General features: G+C 33.7%; 2 protein-coding genes across 3 annotated transcripts in view; one reads left to right on the forward strand and one right to left on the reverse strand.

Annotated features, from left to right (window-relative positions):
- Positions 1-1,041: 1,041 nt before the first annotated feature.
- On the reverse strand, positions 1,042-18,403 carry LOC123526529 (heat shock 70 kDa protein 12B-like). The gene is made up of 5 exons (XM_045305721.2): positions 18,162-18,403; positions 8,353-8,673; positions 4,597-4,815; positions 4,194-4,329; positions 1,042-3,957 (listed from the first exon to the last, which is right to left on the reverse strand). The coding sequence occupies exons 2-5, from the start codon at positions 8,659-8,661 to the stop codon at positions 2,903-2,905; spliced, it is 1,719 nt and encodes a 572-aa protein (XP_045161656.2). The 5' UTR covers positions 8,662-8,673; positions 18,162-18,403; the 3' UTR covers positions 1,042-2,902.
- Positions 18,404-20,472: 2,069 nt separating this feature from the next.
- Positions 20,473-23,603, forward strand: part of LOC123526534 (dynamin-like 120 kDa protein, mitochondrial) — a 56,655-nt gene continuing 53,524 nt past the window's right edge. For both annotated transcript variants that reach the window (XM_053523025.1, XM_053523026.1), the window contains exon 1: positions 20,473-20,632. In XM_053523025.1, the coding sequence (XP_053379000.1) occupies positions 20,604-20,632 (29 nt within the window). In that variant the 5' untranslated portion in view covers positions 20,473-20,603. The remainder of the gene's footprint in view (positions 20,633-23,603) is intronic.

Genomic DNA, 23,603 nt, shown 5'->3' on the forward strand with positions numbered 1-23,603 from the left:
CAATGCATTAACTATTTACATTATATTTGAAGCTGGTAAGTTTTAAAGAAATATCTATAAGATTGTCATATGTTTTCGTGACAAAGAAAGTTTAATAAACAAGATATGGTGCATAGTTTTTACAGTTACTTCGTATCCTACTCTTGAATGTTGCACTTACTATACTGTTACCATATTTTATATATTTAGATCATGTATTTTGTCATTTTTATAACAATTGCTATCCTTTCTAGAGAACTACAATTCCTCCTAAAACATTTTGTACCTCTGTTTTCGTCCCTTAGACTAATGCTCTCTTTTCACCACCTGTAATATCGTTTCAAAGAGTACCAAAATAAATCACACAGTGCTTCACAGCAAGGTCAGAATATACCCATACCTTCAAAAGAACGGCAAATTTATAAAACAGTCCATGCGTTAACGCAAAGCTAAAACAACGACAGTTAACATTGTTGCATCGCGGCTACACTTTAACCACCTCGTAGTACAAACACGTAACACTTATATTTTCATTGCATTTACCTGTAAGTTTATAAACACGATCTACATTTCGTCTAAACACAACTTTTCATCAGTTCGTTGCGGCACTCTTTAAACCGGAAGCAAACAACGTCGACTAACGAACCTTAGTTACCAATTGACAAGTGTTCAAGCATCTACCATATGTGTAAAGTGAAAACGTCGTTTTAGTTTGAATGATTAGTAATACCTGTAAACCCTTTAAGTATGATTGGTGATACGATAATACCAGTGACCAAAAACATTGATTTACAACAACGATGGTATCATGTAAAACTAATTAAAATGTGTAATTTGTTTGAACTTTGTTAACCACATTTGCATATTTTTGTACTTATTTGGTCATATATGTATCGGAAAAGGCCCCAGACCCCCGTAGCAATTTGGGACTGCATATAGATTCTGGTATAGCTCGGTTCCTGAAAGAATTGGCCTCTCTACCTATTTAGCCTACTGGCCGGGCCATACGATTCAAGTTTGTAAGGCATATGATTAAGTGACAAAACTCGCTATCTTATGGCACTAATTTTATTGTAAGCAAGAAAATCATGATTATAAACAAAAGAATAAGACAAAGACATTATCATAGTCTTGAGTAAACTAGTCGTAGTGTCGTATTTAATTTAATGGATCCGACTGCGAAATAATTTATATTTAATCACCGCGTCTAAATATTCAATTGTGTAGTGTTTTAATGCATATTAAAGTGGTTCATTTAATAGTATGTCAGTATTCTGTTTTATAAACAGGCACCTGAACTCATTATGTGTTTACTTTTATGACTTTTTACTTCTTTAGCTAAGGCCTCCAAACAACTATTACATTTTGCCTCTTGTCGTTTTTAAGTTCATAGTAGTTCTTATTTTAAATATGTAGCGTATACCCAAAACTTCCCAGGGAGTGTAGATATTTTTATAAGTGGAAATTTTACGGAAGGGCGGTGGTTTTACGCAGGAGCCCGGCAGTGATGAAATAATCCCCGGACGGGAATCTGTTGTCTTCCGCTACCAACAAAAGCTTGGAAATTGACATCTCACCTACAATTATGTCGATGTGATGTTTAGCCCAACAAAGCAAACAAATAAACATTCGAATTTATGCTGTAAGGACCTACCCCCCTCGGTAGTTGCACATCAACATCTCCCTCGATAAAGCATGCAAATACAAGTGGCTGTTGCGATTAACACGAGATGCGTTGATATAAATACCTTGCATGCGTCGATATTGTATATATAAATAGAAACGTCTTGTCTGTGAGAGTCGCCTTTCAAGGTTTTATGGTTGAGAAGAAGATACTGACTGAAAACAGACGCCTGTATTCATAACCTTCGGAGCGCAAATGGCAACGGCTTTGGCCAATGGAAATCCCGGCTTAAGACTAGGTTCTGTGATACGCCCAAATCAATATTTCACAATAATAATGATAAAAGTGCATTACATTACATACTCAAGTACTACACGACGGCTGAAAGGAAAAGACCCATACTTACACATAATATACGTTATGAGATAACATATTGACAAAAAGCTGGAGCATTACACGCTGAGCGTAGTGATATACGCAGAAGAAATTTGTAACGCTAATAATATATGGTACATACACAATATAATGTTAGAAATGACATGAAATACCCGACTTGCATCAGGCTTCAAGTTATTTCGCATAAATATTAATCCTCAGTCATAACAATGATACATTAACAAATGGCTAAGCCCTAAAACGTTGAAGTCGTCCCAAAGGTGTGGTCCGCCATTTTTAAATACTATGAATGGGACAAGGCAGTATCGTCAGAATGTTCCAATACGTCTGCCATTATGTGGCGAGAATCTCTTCCTGTACCTGTCCGAGGTTAATTAAGATATTCGCTAAAAGAAACATCTGTATCCTGGATTAATTCTCACAAGTGTTACGTATCCTTATGTAGAGTACTCTTTTACAAGGAGAAATGTCAACCATGATGACATTCTTATCTTAAGATGAATTTGTGTAAGAAACAATTCACTTATAGAAAAAAATGTATGACCTTTAACCTTTTAAAACTGATATCAGTCCTTGTATTATAATTATGTTATATTACACCAGTTCAATAGTTACTTGTATGCTAAACGTTTATTTGTATCATAATATCATGACTTTCATTCTGAAAAGGAGAATTCTATTACAATACTATAAATAAGCCTTCTGAATGCCTTCCTCAAACCCTTGTGGATTTAACCATCCATCTAAGGGCAGTCATATTTGCGGTATCAAATTCAAAACAGAAATATTGATCTTTGCCTAGGTAATTTGTACAGTTTCAAACACGGATATGGCAAGGTAATAATAGATCACTTTATATCTGATGTGTACATATTTATTTTACAAATAGCACTGTTTATGCAATTAACCGGAGAAACAGTCAATCCATTTTTCGTATTCTTCGTTTGTATTCAAAAATTTTACTCGAATGTGAATTTCAGTATCGCCAAAGAAGTAATATATCTTCATTTTTTTGTCCGAAATATTTGACGAATCCGGACATTTTATATCAAGACGCCCCAATTCTTGACATTCTGGCTCTGTGGTATATTTTACATGCCGATTTGTTGAACTGAAAAGTTTGATCGCAACGAATTTTTGCTCAGCATAAGCTGCTCCTGCATCTTTTTCGAAGAACTTGTACTTGGGAATTTCCTCGTCGATTTCAATTAATTTTTGGAAGATATCTTTACAGAGATCTTGTCCGCCGACAATAATTTTTTTAGCTGGATCATGGTGTTCTTCGAAAAAGGACAATGATTCCCATCCAATTGTATATCTTGCTACCCTTGTTTGCACTATATCTTGAAGATGACCAAAGCGCGCAGCTCCTTTAAGAACAGCTAGACCTGCCTCTGGAGGAATCATTAATCGCTTATTTGCAAATTTGTTTTCAAATGCTTCTTTCACTAGTTCACATTCTCCAAAGCCACCGACAAGGAGTATAACATCAACATCTTGTACTGTCGGTTCCGCAAACATCTTTCCGATATGACAGATTAGCATATTCAGAGGAGTTTCAAACAGGGCTTTTGCAGCAGCCTTTTCAATTCTTAGTTTGTCTCCAGTCCATGTGATCTTTGTCTTACTGTGTGATTTTGCAACTTTGTCCTGCATCTTTACACCATCCGACTCGCCTAACTCACGTAAACTAGCTGGAATTTTGAAAGTCATTTTCCCATCAATGGCTCTTGTTATCGTTCTTTTTTTGGTCTCAAAATCCCTAAGAAGGTCAAAGTAATCAATCATTTGTTCTCGCTTGAACTTTTCGATAGCTTCTGGTCCTATCATATCAGAAAGCATTTTCAAATAGGCTTTGTCTACTTCATTTCCGCCCCATGCTCCTCCACTTGCTTTATGGAGTTCTTTCAGACTACCATCAGCCATTTTTTGGTGGACAGTAATATCGGCCGTTCCGCCTGCAAAGGGCAGGTAATAGAATTAAATATGATATACCCAATGAACAACTATCAATACCGTAATCCGTAATTGTTTTTTCAACAACAATCGTTTTTGTATGTTACACATTTTTAAAACACAAATCACCAAAAACGTCCTTACGCCCAACACAATAATTATGCTGTATTTTGTTTCAGTTTCATGTATAGATGTGTACGTCTTGATTTATCAGTTACAGATAGTTTTAAAGACTTACCTCCTAAATCTACCACCATATATTTAGCAAGTGGTTCCGAAAGATTGCTGAGTTTGTCGTCTGTTAAGACTTGACACCATACAGATGCTGCCTCTGGTTCAAGTGCAAATAGTATCTGATCGTTAGGAATGTTTGCCTGTTGTAACGAGCAAATTTATGAAAGTGATAATTTTAGATATCTGAATAAGCAAACTGCGGTTTTACAGGTATTACAGATATTCACATGTAAGTCATTTTTACAAATAGGCAACATGCATGATTAATCAAATTATTTAATTATAAAATTTGTTGTGAACATTATACTGATACAAACTATAAAAGGTTCAGTATAAAGGGAAAATAATTAAAATCGAAAATAATGCTACCGCTATAGATAGTCATTTGTGTATGCAACGCAACTAACCTTATTGGCAGCCCTCCTCATGAACTGCTTCGCCTTTTGGTCCCAAATTGCTGGAACAGTAATCACATACTGTATGTCAGTTTCGAGGATTCCTGTTGTCCTTGATTGTATAGTTTTCCAAAGATGATTCTTCAGAAAACTAATTGAATGCGAAAAAATATCTATAGCTGGCATTTTCTTGCCCGAAATGTCTTCTGCAGGTGTGTCAAATTGCAAATTCTTGAAAAAGGCAAAACAATTCAAAAGTGACGAACTGAAGAGCAAAGAAGTTAAAAATTAATCTGAATTAAAATACGGTGACAGAAGTTTCCGACATGCTGCACCAAGACTGTGGAATGCTCTACCTAATGACATAAGAAACAATGGAACACTCTTATCATTCAAAAAATCATTAAAAACACATTTATTTGTAAAATACTATGGACAGTAACCATGCACATGCATGTGATAGTCCGACTGTGAATTTGTCAGCTTATCAATCTAAATTCTTTTCTTAATCTCGTTATGAATCGTATTTTAAACACTTCAGTGTTGTTTTCTGCGTAAACTGTTTCAGATGTAATTTGTGTTTAACCAGACAAACTGTGTTATTCGTAGTCATATGCATAGATATATTGCAAGTGTGATATTGTTTAACTTTCATGTAGTAAACTGTGTTTAGCATTTAATCATTTTAACTATTATTTAATGTTTTAAACACGTATCTTATCCGTATCATTGTTTTATTTTTGTAATTATCTATTGTGCATGTATGTTCATTCTATTGTTAAGCACTTTTGAACGTATATTCTTTTGTATGAAAAGAGTGCTATACAAATATGGTATAGTAATAATAATAATAATTATGACTGCGTAAATAAGAATCATTTACAGTACGATAATCTATCTAATACTACGATTCTCCTAGATACTAAGCTTTTCTAAATGAAGGAAAAGAATAAAATACATATCGACACCTAATAGTAACGCCATAAACAGAGATATAATCTTGATCCGTTCGGAAGCTGTTGTGATTTGACAGCATACTGCGCTACAAGAGAAAATGCATTTCAGTACGTAGGTATAGTGGACGCAACTTGACCCCGATGGTTGACCTTTGTATTATAATACATAATGAGGTACAACCTATTAGTAAAAAGGTGTGTACGTAAAACACTTAATCTCTTTGCATTTAAAAAACACAAGCTGCACGAGAAAATGGAAATATAAATTTATGTAAATATGAATTAGTGCATTGGAAAGTTAAAAAAACTGTATACTGTATACAAACTAATACCATATAATATATACAGCTACCCTAAGCACCCCCTTATTTCTACAATGAAATAATCGATATGAATAATCAGCCTAAGGTAAACCATCGCGGTCAAGTTGCGACTACTATATCTCTTTTGTATATGTTTTGGAAACCTTTATACATAATAATTGGCGTCTGCTAAAATATTTCAATACATAATTTGTTGGTCACCATTTGAAAAACAAAAGATATGTGCAGATTGACATGTTCACCTTTAATACAGTATATCCTAAATATAGGATTTGTGTCTATATTTGCATATACGTGTGAATAACCAAAACTAACCAAAATGAAATAGGATGTGATTTGGCAACTTATGTAGTTGATAAGTGATCATTTTAATTTTAAAAATATTTATCGTTTGTATTCAACTTCTAGCTTCAAATCTTTTTATCGTATGAAAATGCTACAAACAGTGACAACGAGAACTAAATTGATCAATAATTAAAAGCGCTACATTTTAAGCATTTTAAGTCTAATACGATTTTATAAAGAATGAATTTTAATGCAACGTCGCAAAATTTAACATCAAAACAAAAGGGTCAGAGTGAACCTAAGTCGCTCATCTGACCTTGAATATCTGACCTTGAAAATACGTATGAGACACTGAAGTATGAATGGTAACATCTGTGTAGCATACAAAAGCATAAATCATAACAAGTGTCAAATTGAAAAAGGACCTTAAAATGATTCCACATTACAAGTTTGATGGAGATCGGTTTATGAGAATAATTCGTTGAAAGCTTCTTTTCTATTTTAGCTCTAATGGCTCTTTAAAGGTGCCAAGAGTCCCTAACGGAAACGAAAACAAAATGGGAGAGGGCCTTACAGTGATGCTACAGACCAAATTTGATGAATTCATATCCATCAAGTGGTTCATGAGAAGAACTGTTTAACGATTTTTTTCTTGTTTTTATCTCGCGGTCCTTCCAAATGACCAAGTTTCCTCATTACAATAAATTTGAGATAGGATCTTACATTGATGCAACAGACCAAGTTTGATGAAGATCCTTCAAGTGGTCCAAGAGAAGAAGTTGTTCAAATGTTGTGTTTTTATTTCTAGTTTTAGCTATAGCGACCTATAAAAGGTGCCAAGTGCCACTATTTGAATAAACTTCTGAGTTGACCTTGTCATGATGCTACAGACCAAGTTTGATGTAATTCTGACCTGGGATTTCAGAGGAGAAGACGCCGGACCATCAGCCTATACTAAAAATAGCTAAACCTGAATCCTTGTCGAGCCAAAAAGAGCAGATAATACAATAAGTTATGTTTCAAAGTCCTGATAATTTTTCTTATTAGTAGCAATCTTGAAATTTCGTTCTGCAGCTGCATATGCGTTTTGTAAAAAGGGGCGTTTATACAGGGACACAATGTGATTGTTTGACATTTTGTGGAAGAATTAAGCTATAAACGACCATGTCATAAGTCATTTTTAATATCATGTTTGGAAATTAGGAGGGGTGCATTTATTTAGGATGAGGCATTAATACCGGTATATACGGTAGAACAGTTACATCTAGCCAACATGAAAGAAATGACAAATGACAGGAAGCGTTTATTACAGGGAGTGGTATTTATACTGTTGTATAGGTACATGTTTATCCTGACAATATGTGCAAGTTCATTTCATAGCAATGCACTGTTTGTTTAGGTCCCTTAAAAACTGCGGAAGGAGTTATCTGAATACATAGTAAAATAAAGCATTTTGTAAGATTTTAAACGGCCGTATCGGTTCAGTTAGGCAACAATTTGTAAAAGTGTACTTCGTAATGATATCTAATTTAATAGCTATCAGTTTTGGCCAGGTCCCTTTGCCCCTGTAGGTAACTTTATCCGGAAAACCCTTTAGCAGTATTTTGCATTCTGTAAAATTTCAAAAGGTCATTACTCATAAAACAGGCTTGGAATATAATGCACAAGTTTACGTCATAGTGACATTTTTTGTACTTTTGAAAACTGTAAGCGGAGAAATTCGGACAAAATTCTTATATCAGTATATTGCAATATACAGCATTCTGTAAAATTTCGAACGGCCATCACTTCTTGATCGAGCCCGAGCTTGGTATATTCATGTCCTGAAACATTCATAGGATCACTTCATAGTGATAAAGTTCTATAAAGTCGGCATAAATCCCTTGAAAACTTAAGGATGAGTAGCCTGAAAAAATATCTTCGGATGGAAAAACAGACACGTGCACAGACGGAAGGACAAGGCGGCGACTATTTCCTCTCCAAGATGTTTTGAGGAGCATATTTAAAACTATTAAACTAAACTATACAAATGTGTTAGCATTCAAACTATATTTTTATTGAAATGCAAGACATGCAGTTATGCAAACATACCAACTTTCTATATTATCTTATTTATTCTGTCAGATAATTTGGTGGGAAAACAGTGCTCGATAAATATAATTATGAAAGTTGTATTTCAAAATCATATTACTTGACTAACTTACTTTTGTTTCATAAAGAGACATTTTGAAACGCCTGAATAGGTACCAGTTATGGTGTTCATCTTCCTCAGCCAAATCAGCGTACTTGTTTTCCGCCTCAAACCCAAACGAATGAAACTCCTTGTTTGGTTTAAGTAGTACGGAAGTAGGGCATTTCAGCGATATAAGCTTCTCTGAACCTGCCACCCAGCTTGGATTCGTGTGTATATCGTTTGGCCTGTCGCGAAACGAGAATGCATACCCGCTGTATGTGGTTCCAAAATCCAAAGCGGCTGATATGAGCTTTGTACATTTTGAATTGTCGTCTGCCATTGGTATTGTTTTCTATTGGAAGAAGTTATTAATCGAGTTGTAAATTCACTATTTAAATCTGAGGACAAGTTATCATGTTTTAATATATACACTTATTGCAAATTAACACTGTGCAGTATAGCATGTATTATGCACAACAGTATAGTATCATGAAGTTATTTAACGTTCGGAAGTCCAAATATGGGCTATTACTGTTGTGTAGATACTCAATAAAATTCAGCTATGTACTCAACACTGTTAAATTACTTCTTCATTTCATACCATAATAAAAACGAAATGATGAAAAACAAATATTCGTACATTTTGATACTAGCAGAAGATTGGAAATATTTTAAAATACTTTACAACAACCATAATAAATCCATATTCTTTTCTAAGAATATGTATGTTTATGTTATCACGCAGGGTTTTCATTTACATGAATATCTAGAAAACGTAATTCTAATAACTCCAAGTAAACCTATTTCAGACACAACTTTTCAACATTTAGGCTTAGAATCTGACATTAACAGAAATCAAATTTTGAACAGAGAACATGTCCAAATATTCTAATACTGGAATTACCTCTATATATCACACTACAATAAAACAAAGGGGCCAAGATGGCCCTAAGTCGCTCCCCTGAGTACTACACCATAACAGTGTTAACATGTTTTACCTAGTGATTTTTGGAGACAAATATTCTGACCTAGTAACCAAGTTTTTACCTCACATGACCTAGATTCGAATCTATCCAAAAACTAATGAAAACAAACATTCTAGAAAAGTTTCGGGAAGATTGGAGCAAAACATGGCCTCTAGAATGTATAAAAGTTTTTTATTTGATTTTACATAGTGACATAGTTTTTAACCCCATGTGACCCATAATAACAAATGTTATGACAAAATTTCATAAAGATATAATCAAAAATTTACCCCCTAGTGTGTAAACAAGCTGATTCATTGATTTGACCTAGTGACCTAATTTTTGACCCCAAATGACCCAGAAAAAAGTTAATACGAGATTTCATGCACACAAATATTCTAACCAAGTTTCATGCACATCAAATGAACAAGAGTATTAAGAGATTTGGACGGGGGACCTAGGTTTTGATCCCATGTGACCCAGTTTCGAACTTGGCCTCAAGATATACATTCTGACCAAGTTTCAAGAAGATAGGGTCATAAATGTGGCCTCAAGAGTATTTACAATCTTTTCCTTTGATTTAACTGGTTGACCTAGTTTTGATCCCATATGAACAAGTTTTAAACTTGGCATAGAAATCATCAAGTTAAACATTCTGACCAGGTTTCATGAAGATAATGTCAATAGTGTGGCCTTTAGTTTGTTAACAAGCTTTTCCTTTCATTTGACCTGATGGTCTTATTGTGAGTTAAGTTGTCTGTGTGGTTAAAATCAAATATAAAATGTCACTTATATTTTCACAAGGTAAAAATTTTTTTTTCTTCTTTCATGGGACAACAGGGGTCGTAACTCCGAAACCTATGAACTGATCTAACAGGTTCATTGTGGAATCCATGAGTTATTGTTGTTAAAGATATTTTTCACGTTTGTATCAAATCAAACTATAAATGAAGTCTCTGTCTGGCTGCAAAATCCAGGATAGCAAATTTTGGCCCTTTAAGGGGTTATAACTCTGGAACCCATGATGGGATCTGGCCAGTTTTCGACAGAAACCGAGATATTATACCAATACAAGTTGTGTTCAAGTTTGATTAAAATTGATTGCAAAATGTGGTCTCTATCGTGTTCGCAAGCCAACAATATCAGATGTTGGCCCTTTAAGGGGCCATATCTCTGGAATCCATGATGGGATCTGGCCAGTTTTTTATAAAAACTGAGACATTATGCCAATACAAGTTGTGTGCAAGTTTGATAAAAGTTGATTGCAAACTGTGGTCCCTGTCATGTTCACATGCCAAAAATAGCAATTTTCGCCCTTAAAGGTGCCATAACTCTGGAACCCATTACGGAGTTTGAACCGTTTTCGAAAGGAACCGAGATATTATGCCAATACAAGTTGTGTGTAAGTTTAATTAAAATTGATTGCAAAATGTGGTCTTTATCGTGTTTACAAAAAATTGTCGACGGACGGGCAGACGGACGACGGACGAAGAGCGATCAAAAAAGCTCACCACGTTACGTGACAGGCGAGCTAAAAATGGATTGACGGAAAGACCAATATTCACAGATTTTTAATTGGTGATTGCAAACTTTTCCATGTACTTAACAACAAACATTAGAAGTCCATATTCTTCTCTCAAAAGTTAGATGCGTTATCGAGTTTTACTCCCAACGCTAAAAAAATTCTAAGACATCTTTTCATCAAATTCTAAACCGAAACAATATTCAACGGGTAGGAAATATTCTAAGAAAGAAACTCGGAGTCCGTAACCGGTTTCTGATATATCGCCACGTGACAGAAAAAAAAGCTATCTATGGGATAAATTTATATCGGTATAAAATAAACTTTTATTAAACACGCATTAATGTATTCTATTCGTTTGGTGATGACAGAGTTCAGATGCGTAGGAATTGAACCAGCCCGCGTGGTTAAATACTGAAGCATCTGAACGATGAACCGTGGTAAATTAGACGATAAATCGCAAGAATGCCTTGATTGTTTTCATTCTGACATGCTCATTGATATATTTTAATAAATATTATGCTGTACTTCATTTACGCGAGGAGTAATTTATTGGACGTCATGCGGCAATGTGACGTCATAATTGACGTCATAATTCTCTCTTACCGGTCCGTGCGTCAACCGTTGTTTATCGCAGAATATACAGAGCTTGAATGCCTTCTTTGTTTAGCTGGAAATCAAATCGTTAGAATATTTGATTGATTGTATTGTGATCCGGGGTTTTTAGCATTTAATAATATTAGAGGAAAAAGAAACAAAAGATATAAGTATGACGCACAGTCGTTATATACTTTCATTAGAATTGCACTTTCCTGATTGAAGTTGCTTGATAGTACAGTATCTGGGAAAATTTGTGTGCAAAAATGGTCCACTCGTAATTTCACCAAAAATATTTAGAGAAATGGCTGAAGTGTTAGAATCTACCAGGTGATTTGCTGAAATCGTGGTACGTTTTTCAAAATCCAAGATGGCCGCCAAGATGGCTGCCAAAAATTAGAATTTCGCTCGATATCCATTATTCGCTGCGGTTGTTAGTATCTTTTATCTTATAGACGTTTTTCTTACTTTAATCAACACGAAAAAGTTAAGTTCCATTTTTAATAGCGAAAAAAAAATATATAAGCGCGTTTTTTGCAGGAAAAAGCTGATTTTAGCCTTAAAATGGCCCAGAATGTTGGGGTATGGGTCCTTTTTTAAATTTGTATTCAGATTCATTGTACACAGCTGTTATCTTTGTATTAAAATAATTGTACACTTTTGGGAAAGACAGTTACACCATTTATGAAATAAAAAAATAAATGTTTTTATTTTACTAGCCAAAAAGTGGTAGGGGTATCCAACTATGAATTTTAGGCAAAATTCGAAATTCCGCTTGAGACACATTTATATTTGCTGCGGGTGTTAGTATTTTCTATTTTTTATGCTTTATATATTTGAATCAACAGAAGGAATAAAAGTTTTATTTTTCATAATGAAAAATTAATAAGAATTCGTTTTTATAAGAATAAATGCTAATTAAGCTTAAATATGCCCCAAAATGTTGTAAGACCGGTCCTATTTTGAGTTAATATTAGAATTATTGTAATATCCAGATGCTCTTATTTTTGTATTACAATAATTGTACACATTAGGAAAGACAATTACAGCATTTTTACGATAGAAAATGATTAACTTTCATTTTACTACCCAAAACGTAGGTGGAGTATATAACTATGAATTTTAGCATATTGTATTATATTATACCAAAAACCTATGTAAGTCTCTTTGGTAAGCCCAGTCAGATTAAACGTTTCATTTCTGAGATGCGGGTAAGTCATGCGAGTTTGATTTATCCAAATTAAGTATACTGATTAAGTTACTGTCAGAACAATTTGTACGTTTGATATATTGATAACGCTACATATAAGCACAGATAGTGCTTGACTCCCTTTTTTTCATGCTGTAATTGCTATACTTATTGTTCATTTGCTGTTGATAATAGGATTTAGCTCTTTTGTGACTGATTTAGGTTCATAATGTTGATAGCTGGACCCCACACATTATACCGTATACATTAGTTAAACGGAACCAGATATTTGTTAGAGCAAGTACTCGTTGTATAAATCTATGTATAAATTCGTACCAATCAGATAGATCTACAAGGTCTATAAATAGCACCAATCAAAGCTTACGTCTGCTAAAGTATAAATAGGTAGATGACAGATAGATCATACGGTATCCAACGATCGAAGAAGACGCATTGAGGATTCAACTAAACATTTATCACAGTACCTTGATAAGGAGGTTATTGCAACTACCATGTCAGGGCGGATAAATCATCAAAAAAGACGTTTGAAGCTCATTGACTAAGGAAGAGTTGCAGAATTTCAACAAAGTTTTGAGCTATTGGGACAGCTCACATCAGTGAGTTCGGTTTTACGGCGAATCGACACAGAATGGTCATATATCGCCGAGAAGAAGTCGTATTGCAAACGCTAACTGTAAAGCATAAATATTGATGTAAAAATGTAAAGCATACCTAAAACATCCATGTAAAAATGTAAAGAGCACTATGAATAATGTAAAACATATCTGAAAACATCCATGTAAAATTGTTAAGCATATCTAAAATCAGTTATGTAAAAATGTATATACTTATGTGTTAAAATGTCAGCTGCAAACATAACAATATTGCAAGATGTAAATAAAATTATGAAATGTTAGATTTTTTTATATATTCCTATCTGCTTTAAAAAGGATAAAATCTTTCCGAATGAAACGTTTTCAAATAACTCTTTCAAAGATTGAACGTCATAATATGTACTGCGCTGTGTAGCAAACTCCACACAGTCGATTAGAATAGGAGGTTTACCTTAAGGGTAGCTGAATGCTAGAGATGAAAGCAAATATACGCTGGGTCGGAAAGCTGAGACAGAGATACAGAGTTTGGTAATCTACTGAGATAGTAAGAGAGTTCCTATCTGCTTTAAAAAGGATAAAATATTTCCGAATGAAACGTTTTCAAATAACTCTTTCAAAGATTGAACGTCATAATATATACTGCGCTGTGTAGCAAACTCCAGACAGTCGATTAAAATAGGAGGTTTACCTTAAGGGTAGCTGAATGCTAGAGATGAAAGCAAATATACGCTGGGTCGGAAAGCTGAGACAGAGATACAGAGTTTGGTAATCTACTGAGATAGTAAGAGAGTTCCAGCTATCAGACGGTTCAGCGTTATTGGCAAAGTACAGCCAAGGCATCGAGGTTATACCTATATGTTGGTTGAATGCTACATATGATAGTATATTGGCGCTGAGCTTCCAGGATTCAGAACAATCATACAGAGCTACAACTTTTAATTAAGAGGACAGAGGCCGAGTATCTATGCGATAGGACTCGTATGTTGTTGAATCAAAGAAATTGTCTGTAGAGAACTTCAAACAAAATGACCAATCAAGTATAGAGTCTCCAGCCTATAGGAGTTTGAGCTAATTAATGTTAATTGAAGATTGTTAGTTTGAAACATCTAATAATTTGCCTGATCCCTGAAATTATTTAGCTCATAATTTAAATCATTTACGAATTATCGGTGCATTAATCATTTAGGCAAAATAGCCAGCGGAAAATGTATGTATGAAATAGTTTGTCTCATCAGCTACACGTTTTAACAAAGGACATTCTTTATCGTTTTTCCACTAGTCTAAGACATAGTCACCTTAGCGATTGGATCCATTTCATTGTACAAGATAATAAAGGCGTAGGTACTTCCCTGGGTCATATAACTTGTATCCTGACAATTACTTTCCTTCGTTTAAAATACGTCATTGGATTATTGCAGACGCTATGACTTGCAAACATTTTTGAGGCCTGTATGAAAGTTATACTTCTCAAATTTATGAAATATTGCGTGTCCCACGTCTCCTACACTATTAGCCTGATTTGCTTTAAACTTGCACAGATCAACAAGCTTGATGTGTAGTTGATCATAAAGGAAGGAATTTTTCAGTGACTAGTTTTACCGCAGTAATGGCCCTATGATAGTTTTTGCTATATGGAATATAGAGAAAAATATTGCGTGTCTAACTCCTCCAACACTTTTAGCCTGATTTGCTTTAAACTTCCACTTATGTACAACCTTCAGCTTGATACATGTGTAGATGACCATAAAGGAAGGAATATTTTCTGTGACTATTTTACCGCAGTTATAGCCCTTTGTTAGTTTTTGCTATATGGAATATACGAGGGGCGTTCAATATGTAATGTTACTCAGTATGTGGTTCCGTAACCGCTTCTTAGTTTTAGATGCGGTTTTTGGCACATTATAGAGCAATTTATTGGAAACACAATGCTATATAAATTTTAAAAATCGTTAGATTCAAAGTAAAAATATAATCATTTGAGCGAGGTGTACTCGGGTATACTGGACAATTTTATGTCCAAAATATTGAGATTGTAATATGCAAGTCCTTGATTCTACTATTCAACAACTAGAACTATAGTTCAATTTTCAGTTTAAACAGATAAAACAAATCATGATTTTTACAAAAACATTTGAAAACTGAAATAAAAAAGTTTATAACAGTAATTAAATTGAGTGTGTATATTTTTACTCGAAAATGGTAAGTTGAGTACAATAAGCCTCTGCATTTTGTCAGGCGCGATAATCATCATTAAAAAATTCTTGCATCTTAAGTTGATACTGGTATCTTAATTCTCGATTGCGAAACTAGTTCTTACAGTTTTGATTAATCGCTCTCAACACCCATTCCAGAAGGAATCAACCTCGAGTTTAGATTTTTTAGTTGTGTTGTAAAATTTAAAATATAATTAATAGTTTTAAACAAATGCAAACACGTCACAAATTGCTGTACCTCGTAGAAAAATGATAGAAGTTTGTGATTTTACAAGTGATTCTATTTTTCTGAGACTCTGGATGCCCAGGACAAACCTAAATTATAATTATGGTCCAGTATACCTGAGTACACATCACTCAAATGATTATATCTTTACTTTGAACCTGCCGATTTTTAAAATTTATATAGCAATATGTTCCCAAAAAATTGCTCTATAATGTGCCGAAAACCGCATCTAAAAATAACCACCGGTTACGGAACTACATACGGAGTAGCATTACTTATTGAACGCCCCTCGTAAAGAAAAATCTTGTGTGTCTAAATCCTCCCACACTATTTGCCTGATTTGCTTTAAACTTTCACGGGTGAACAACCTTGATGTGTAAATGTGTGAACATGTGTGCAAAACTTGTCCTAAATCGAATAAAATATGACAGTTCCAAGCAAGCGCTCTATGATCTTCATGCAGACCGATTTCACAGACTGACATTTACCGTATATCTTCATATTTTTAGGTACATATATTTAATTACATAGTTTATTAGCGTTATCAACATGTAATGTAATCAAACCTGTTATAAACTTTAAATACAGTTGGTGGTCGATGAATGATACAATGTATAAAGAGTGTAACGTATTATCGACCTTGCTATACTATATATATAACTGTTAATAACTGATATAACTGATAATTGGATATTTCAGTATTTTTTATCAACTCTCCTTTTTTTATTTGGAATAACTAATCATAGAATAACTCCAGAAACAGGAAACAATGATACATGAGATCATCAAAAAAAAGCACACCCTCCTTATTTGCGACAATAATTTTCGACCAATTTTTTCAAATTTCTCCTGGCAGCACAACTTGGCCAATAAACAAATTCCGTGAAGAGGTATGATGACGTCATAAACTGCCTCACAACCTATTGTACTTCATGTGACAAAATATGCAAATATAAAGGAGAACTCAAAAAGGGTCGATATATGAAGGGGGTCGACATTAGATGCATTTGCTCTATAGAAAATATTATTTGCCAAGAAATAGACATTTTTCATGTTCATAACAAATTCCGTGTCAGCCACATTAAGAACAAAGGCATTATAAGCCATTAACGTATTCAATGCAAAAAAAGATTTCATTCTATCAATCATGTTTTGTTTATTTCTGAAATGGAATCTTTCAAGTTTTAGATTTCATTTGTGGTTTTAGTATAGCGTCTATATCATTTAATATTACCTTGCGCTAGTACTGTTAAAGTAAATACCTTTTATAATAAATGGTTAAACACTTTAGTCTATAGTAGCGTCATGGTAAAAGTCCATTTTATTCATGCACCTGGATGTGCTTTCACATTTATCAAGACAAAAACATTTAAAATAGAGATACATCTGGGGCCGTCGTATTCATAAAGCATTTTAAGTATAAGTATAAGAAATTGATTATTTACTTAAGTATTACTTAGGTTAGAAAATTTATTTTATTAAAGTATATTTGTTATTCATAAAACAACTTAATAAGTAATTCTTGTTTTTTATTGTGGGCGAAAACATTAAAAAAAAAACACATTAATTTCAGATAGATTCAACATGCACAATTATGTTTAAAGTGCTTTTATCTAAAAAAAAAACACTTTTTTCGTACTCACCACGCTATTTTATTTTCTGACTTAAGTCATTTCTTACGTATCTTAAGTTTTAGCTGTTTTATGACTAGGGCTTAAGTTTTTACTTAGACTTAAGCTGAAATCACCACAAACTTAAGTAAAATCTTAAACTTAAGTCAAAACTTATACTTAATATGCTTTATGAATACGGCCCCTGGGGTTTTCAGCATTTAACCATATCAGAGGGAAAAGAAACACAATTTTTAAGTATGATATACGTACAATCGTTGCATATTTGCATTCAAATTGTACTTTACTCCATGAAGTTGCGTTATATCTTTAAATGTTTACATATGATAAAATGTTATCGTGTATAGTCGTTTTCACGTGTACACTATATCTATAACTATAACCTAATCTGGACTTCGTAAGTTGTTAATACTTTGAAATCGAATATGTACATGTAGATCTATATCATTTTATAACCACAGCGGCATTCAGTCCCAAGTTCATAAAAAAAATTATTATGCACTTTTAATTTATTTCTTTTGGTTATTTTTATGTTGATATGTTCTCTTTTTGAATATGTTTGTGTGCAAAATTGTAAATTATGAAACAAATCCTAATTTGTAACCTCCGATATAAGATCTAATCACTTCAAAGCAATATTCATGACAAGATTCACTTTTCGTATTTTCTATAAGAGATATATTCAATGAATAAAGTGATACTTACGTAGAGATAGAAATGTATATTTTATTAATTTTATAAAACTTTATATTTATTCCCCTTCATTTACCATTATCTTATTTCAGCCCATGCATCAATATTATACATTATCAGTAAAATATCAAAAAATAGCAAATGCATGTTGTTGTTTTTCTTTCCAGTAAAAATGTATTTGAAAGCTTACCCAAAATAAGGTGCTGTTCGACGTACGGAATTTGCAACAATGAAATATTTCTTCGTGGAAAAATAACGTCCTGTTCCGAAATTATGCGCAATAGTAGTTTCGTTTTCAAAATACCTGAATGGTGAAAATATCACGAAAATGTTTCAACATTTCAACAAGTATTTGTTCTAACGAGATCAAGATTTGCTAACTGAATGTGTTTTTAAACCCGGTGACCTGAACATCAGGTTTTCCCAAATAGCGTGTGCGCAGAATGTGGAAGGATGTGCACATATTGGTGTCCATGAAGATTGCATTGTGATCACTAAAGTAGGGTCGGGGTTCACCGATTATTCAGTTCTAGGCACTTTGTCAGGAAAACATCAAGTTCTACAATTTGCACAAGATCAAGTTCAGGTCAAGGAGTAAGAATTGTTTGTTGTTTGATTTCTTGCCTTGTGTGCTGTTTTTTTTCGGCCAGTTTATATCAGGAAGGTTAAGATCTGTGACCGGTAACCAAAACTGTAGCCAACTAGGAATAAAGTTTTGTAAAGATCTGAGGATTTTCATCGTTATTTGTAGATAGATAGAATAAGATAGTTATCAATGTTTCTTAATTGTAGCACTCTAGCTTCAAGAATACGATTACAATCTCGCATTGTGTATTTACTTCAACACGTTCATGCTGTAAGTTATCTCTGAGCATATCTCCTTCGATGATGAGGTTCACAAACACGTACCTAATCACAATTCACAAGAGTCAATGAAATTCCTAAATGCATATTTTACCATTCAGTTACAGATACTGTATGTTGAGAACTTGAGACTGGCAACCCTGACGTTGTTGCATGGATCGAAGTTTGTAGAACGGTTTTTCGAGTTTTAAGGTTAGAAAACATCGTTTGACATACTACTTGAGGATTTTATATCAAGTTTTAAGGGTATGGCTAACGCCCATGAGAGTAGTCTGCATAATCTATTGCCTAAAGGGGTGTTTAATATACAAATTTGAACTTCCTTAAACTTTCGAAATCGGTTTAGATTTGAAAAAAAACAACATAAATCTGGAATTGTGCTTACGGCTTTAAAGAAATACTTTTCAATCTTGCACACAACTGGAGTTATAGCTATTTGGATGCCGTTTATGGAATAAGAGAACCAAATATTAGCACTCATCCATTACATTAAAACATCTGTGAAAATCATTAAAAGGTATATCAACAGGGGAGTCAAAGCAGGCATGTTTGGTGAATGACTCTTTTTCAAAAATAAGTTTAAAACTGAACATTTCCATCTGATGGTGCAAAGACAAGTCCTGTGTAACTTCCTTCTACTGGTACTTGTATATTCTAATTGTCTGTTATAATCTAGCCTGGTCGACTGTGCCCTCAACTTTTATGCTCATGCAACTTTAGAAAAAAGTCTGTTTTGATATTTAGGATCGGTATTAGTTGTATAGTATAAAGTGGGGTTCTTTTTTACTATTTCAGATTTAGATACTTCATCTTACAGTCTTACTTACATTGTATCATCACTTAGCTAGCTACATACGCATTTAAAATCCCATTTTTCTTTAATGATACTGGGCATTCCCATGCGGTGTCCCTATTGATACATTCATTTTGTTCGTACCGTTTCATTGTGCTATGAAGCCATGTAGAATAAGAGACATTGAGCGAAATGAAACAAAAATGAAAGGCAAATCAAAGAAGTTCACTAACAATATCAATATTTTAGTATCTAAATACTGTCATTGTTCATAATCTTGAACATGTGACATAAAATACAAACTAATATAAAATGTGAACATGAAATGTTCAACCGGAAAAGGAGAATGAGACACAATTGCATTGTACTCATAATATTTTCTCCCACATTCTAGGATTCCGGACCAAGACAAAAAGCAAAGGTTCAAAATCCCTTGGAGAATGCCTAACCTCTAAACAGCCACAACTTGACCAATGATAAACACAAATTCCTAAAGATTCCTAAAGAAGAAAACTAATGACAGAACATTATCAAAATTGTTTGCAGGTTGTTAAATATTATTTCTTTACAAAACAGTGCAAGATTTTTTAGTAGTACTAGTTGTATATAGACTTGTATAAAATATTGAAAATCTTATCGTTTTTACTGTTCAACAGCTTAAACCAGCAGTTAAAAATTCTACTTTTTATTTGCAAGGATATTAGAGTAACGCAAAGTTCATCATATAACATACAATCCGAAGTACTTTGTTCCACTTTTATGGTTTCTTTGTCGTAATTCCACAACTTTCAAGTATTTCTGTGAATAACAACCCGGTATAATAACCAGTCTATAAGTGCACAATGTGCGGAATACTTCGGTTCCTTTCGTTCAGAATGACCTCCAGATAAATTTCATGAGAAATAACGAATGTTATGATGACAAAATCATATTTCTAGGTTATGATAGCGTTATGGAAAAGACAATATCGCTAAAATGTTAAAAATTCTACAAGGAAGATTTGGGTAAGCGGTGTTAGAATAATTTTTTCACCTGTCAACTTTTGACATCTATAGTCTAAAATTACTTAAAGACATAGACAGTCTAGAAAGACTTCAAAAGAGAGCAACAAATCTTGTCAAATCTTTGAAAGACTTTACATATACAGACCGGTTGAAAAAATTAAAATTACCCAGTCTTCACCATCGCAGATTAAGAGGTGACTTGATACAAGTTTTTAAAATCGTTAAAGGAATTGATGACTGTCCTCTTGAGAGATTTTTCAAGTACTCTTCTTCAACAAGAGACCATAACCTAAAACTTGAAATGCCATGTTCTAGAACAACGTTTTGCCTGAACCAGTTTTCTCGTGGTGTTATCAAACCATGGAATGAATTACCACAGTATGTTGTCAGTGCTCGTGCTGCCAATCGACATTATCGCCAAATGGCGATTATTTTATTGAAGTGTCGATTAAAACGCAATTTTTGGCGATAGAAAATGGCGATTAATTAATAAAAATGCTACAAAAAAAATTGTCCTTAAACTGTTGGAACATACGTAGTTTTATCGACAAAAACGTGTGAATTCGGAAGCAGGAAGCGTATATGCCCAGAGGCATAATTACCCTTTCTAAACAGGGACACGCTAAATGGATTTGTTTATAGCCAACACGCGTACGAGGTATACTTAACTAATTGATCCGCATGTGTGCACTATTGATCGTATAGAAGTTTAAAGCAACAATTATCATCACTTTATCCTTGATCATTTAATCGCCATTAATTACCAAACAAACAAATTAATTAAACATAATTCCTTCAGATTCCTATGTCCGACTCGTGACTTTTAGACTGAGCAACAAGTGTGCTTTTTGCATTCCGTCTGTCCACGGGCAAGCACAAATTAACAGTAGGGATTTACATTACATTAGCTTACACATTCTTTTTTTACCTTTAGAAAGTATCTTACCTTGACTGGGTCAGTAATTTCCTTAAATCCACTTAATTTTACTCGTATTTTTCAAAACCGAGACTTTAGAAACATATATTATCTCTGACACTTTCAGTGACTTAGATAACGTAACTTAAATTTACCCAAATTTTTGACACCTGCCATCAGAAACTGGGTTTAACCTGTTTGACAACTGTTTCTTTTAATTTGTGCCGACACCAGCAGATCAAAGAAGACACCAGCAGATCAAAGAAGACTCCAGCAGATCAAAGAAGAGGTGTATTCCATGTGATGTCATAGTGATGTCACTGCTATTGACATGTATTTAATTCAGAACCAGCATCAATACACACCTGTTATTTAAAATGACTGTGACTTTGAGTGCATTATAGCACTGGGAGTTGATTTATTTTTTGCTGATATGGAATTAACTTTTTTAAATTGTATTTAATATATTCAAAGGGTTTTCTTAGTTTGGGCAATCATTGCAAGAGTGAAAAAAACCACTTTAATTTGCAGTTTAATCACATCAGATTCAGAAGGTTTAAAATGATAAGAAAGCAGAAGCACTGACATTTTGAGTGAATTTGTTATTTACTTTAAATCAATAGACTTAAACAAAGGAATTACTAAAAATAGTAACATTATGTTAAGCATATTTAGTTCCTTTTTCAACTTGCATGTCATGGCGTTAAAATATTTCTACATTTTCCCTAAAATCTTGTCACTTCTCCCTAAAATCTCTCCCCTTCTCCCTAATCTTAGCTGAGAGAGAAGTGACTTCTCCGTAAAATCTTAGCCTAGCTTAAGACCTGACTTTCGTCACAAAACGTAATGATCATTCTTGACAAGAATTCACAATGGGTCATGTCACATACTAAAATGGTATTTTCAGTGACATCTGAATACAAACAACTGAAGATATGCATAAATGTATGATTATTCAAAGCCTATGATAAACATGTAAAATGATAACTGAAAAATAAAATGTGTTTGAGTCATGAAAAAAAAAATTGTTATAAATACCTTGTTTTATGTTTTTCACTGAAATACAAAAGCGCATGCGAATTACGCACGCGCCAAGTTTGTCTATTATTTTTTTCCCTGAAAAAAATGTGGCTATTAATTTATAATGGCCAGGGCTAGCACTGGTTGTAGATGCTAAAACTGTAATTGACTTCAAAATAAGATTAGATAAGCACTGGCAGGGAGAAACTCCATACAAATTAAGACACTAAAACGCTGGGCTGTAAATTGATTTTACAGCGATAATGACAATATAATTAGATCTGTCACCATTTTAATGAATAAACTGTGAAGAAACAAATTGAGCCATACAGCAGCAATTCCATAAGAAGAGGGGCTTAAAAAGGGTTTTACACCCTTCCACCAGAGCCCAGAATCATCTAGACTGGCATCAGTCGTTAGGGTCATTGAATGTAAAGCACCTGGCCATAAAATCAATCCTCTCTGATACCACTTTCTAAAAAAATTTACAATATCTCTTGCCTCTGTCTCTGTTGAGATGAGCCTAGAGAGAAAATGTTTTTCTGAGAAAATAATTTAGTGTCAGTGTGAAGAAATTAATATTATTACAGACTATTTGATCTCAACAGACTTTGTAAGTCTAAGAATCATCCTACAGGTATTATAATGAGACCTCGGGTAGACCGATTTTACATTTTGATATTTTATGTTGTCTACCTAGAGGTCTCAACCAGAAATAATCAAAACTGTGGTGGAAACTGTGGTCGATTGAAATTACGATTTTTCAGTAGTCACGATTTTTTTTAGCCCTAACCAGGTCGGAGACATCCCCTGGATTGAGAGACATTCTCTCGATCTAAACATTGTCTCTTGTTCGAAAGACAAAATGTCTTTCGTTCGAAAGACTCAAATTAGCTTTTAAAAGCAATGAAAATCATTGAAAGAGTAATTAAAACTCTCTTTTTAGAATGCGCAAATTTATTTCAAATATAGAAAATTATCTTTCTTTTATCAAATTTTCAAAATCAAAATTATTTTGGGAATTTTGTTTAAGCA

The sequence above is a fragment of the Mercenaria mercenaria genome, chromosome 14 (genome assembly GCF_021730395.1).
Source record: "Mercenaria mercenaria strain notata chromosome 14, MADL_Memer_1, whole genome shotgun sequence".
Classification (NCBI taxonomy): Eukaryota; Metazoa; Mollusca; class Bivalvia; order Venerida; family Veneridae; genus Mercenaria; species Mercenaria mercenaria.

Bases quoted from the DNA above. Each gene is read 5' to 3' on its own strand.
- LOC123526529 (XM_045305721.2), bottom strand. From the start codon at position 8,661: ATGGCAGACGACAATTCAAAATGTACAAAGCTCATATCAGCCGCTTTG. The intron at 4,816-8,352 runs GTAAGTTAGTCA...GCCTTTTTCAAG, and splicing joins TGTCTCTTTATGAAACAAAA to AATTTGCAATTTGACACACC. The intron at 4,330-4,596 runs GTTAGTTGCGTT...TCGTTACAACAG, and splicing joins TGAGGAGGGCTGCCAATAAG to GCAAACATTCCTAACGATCA.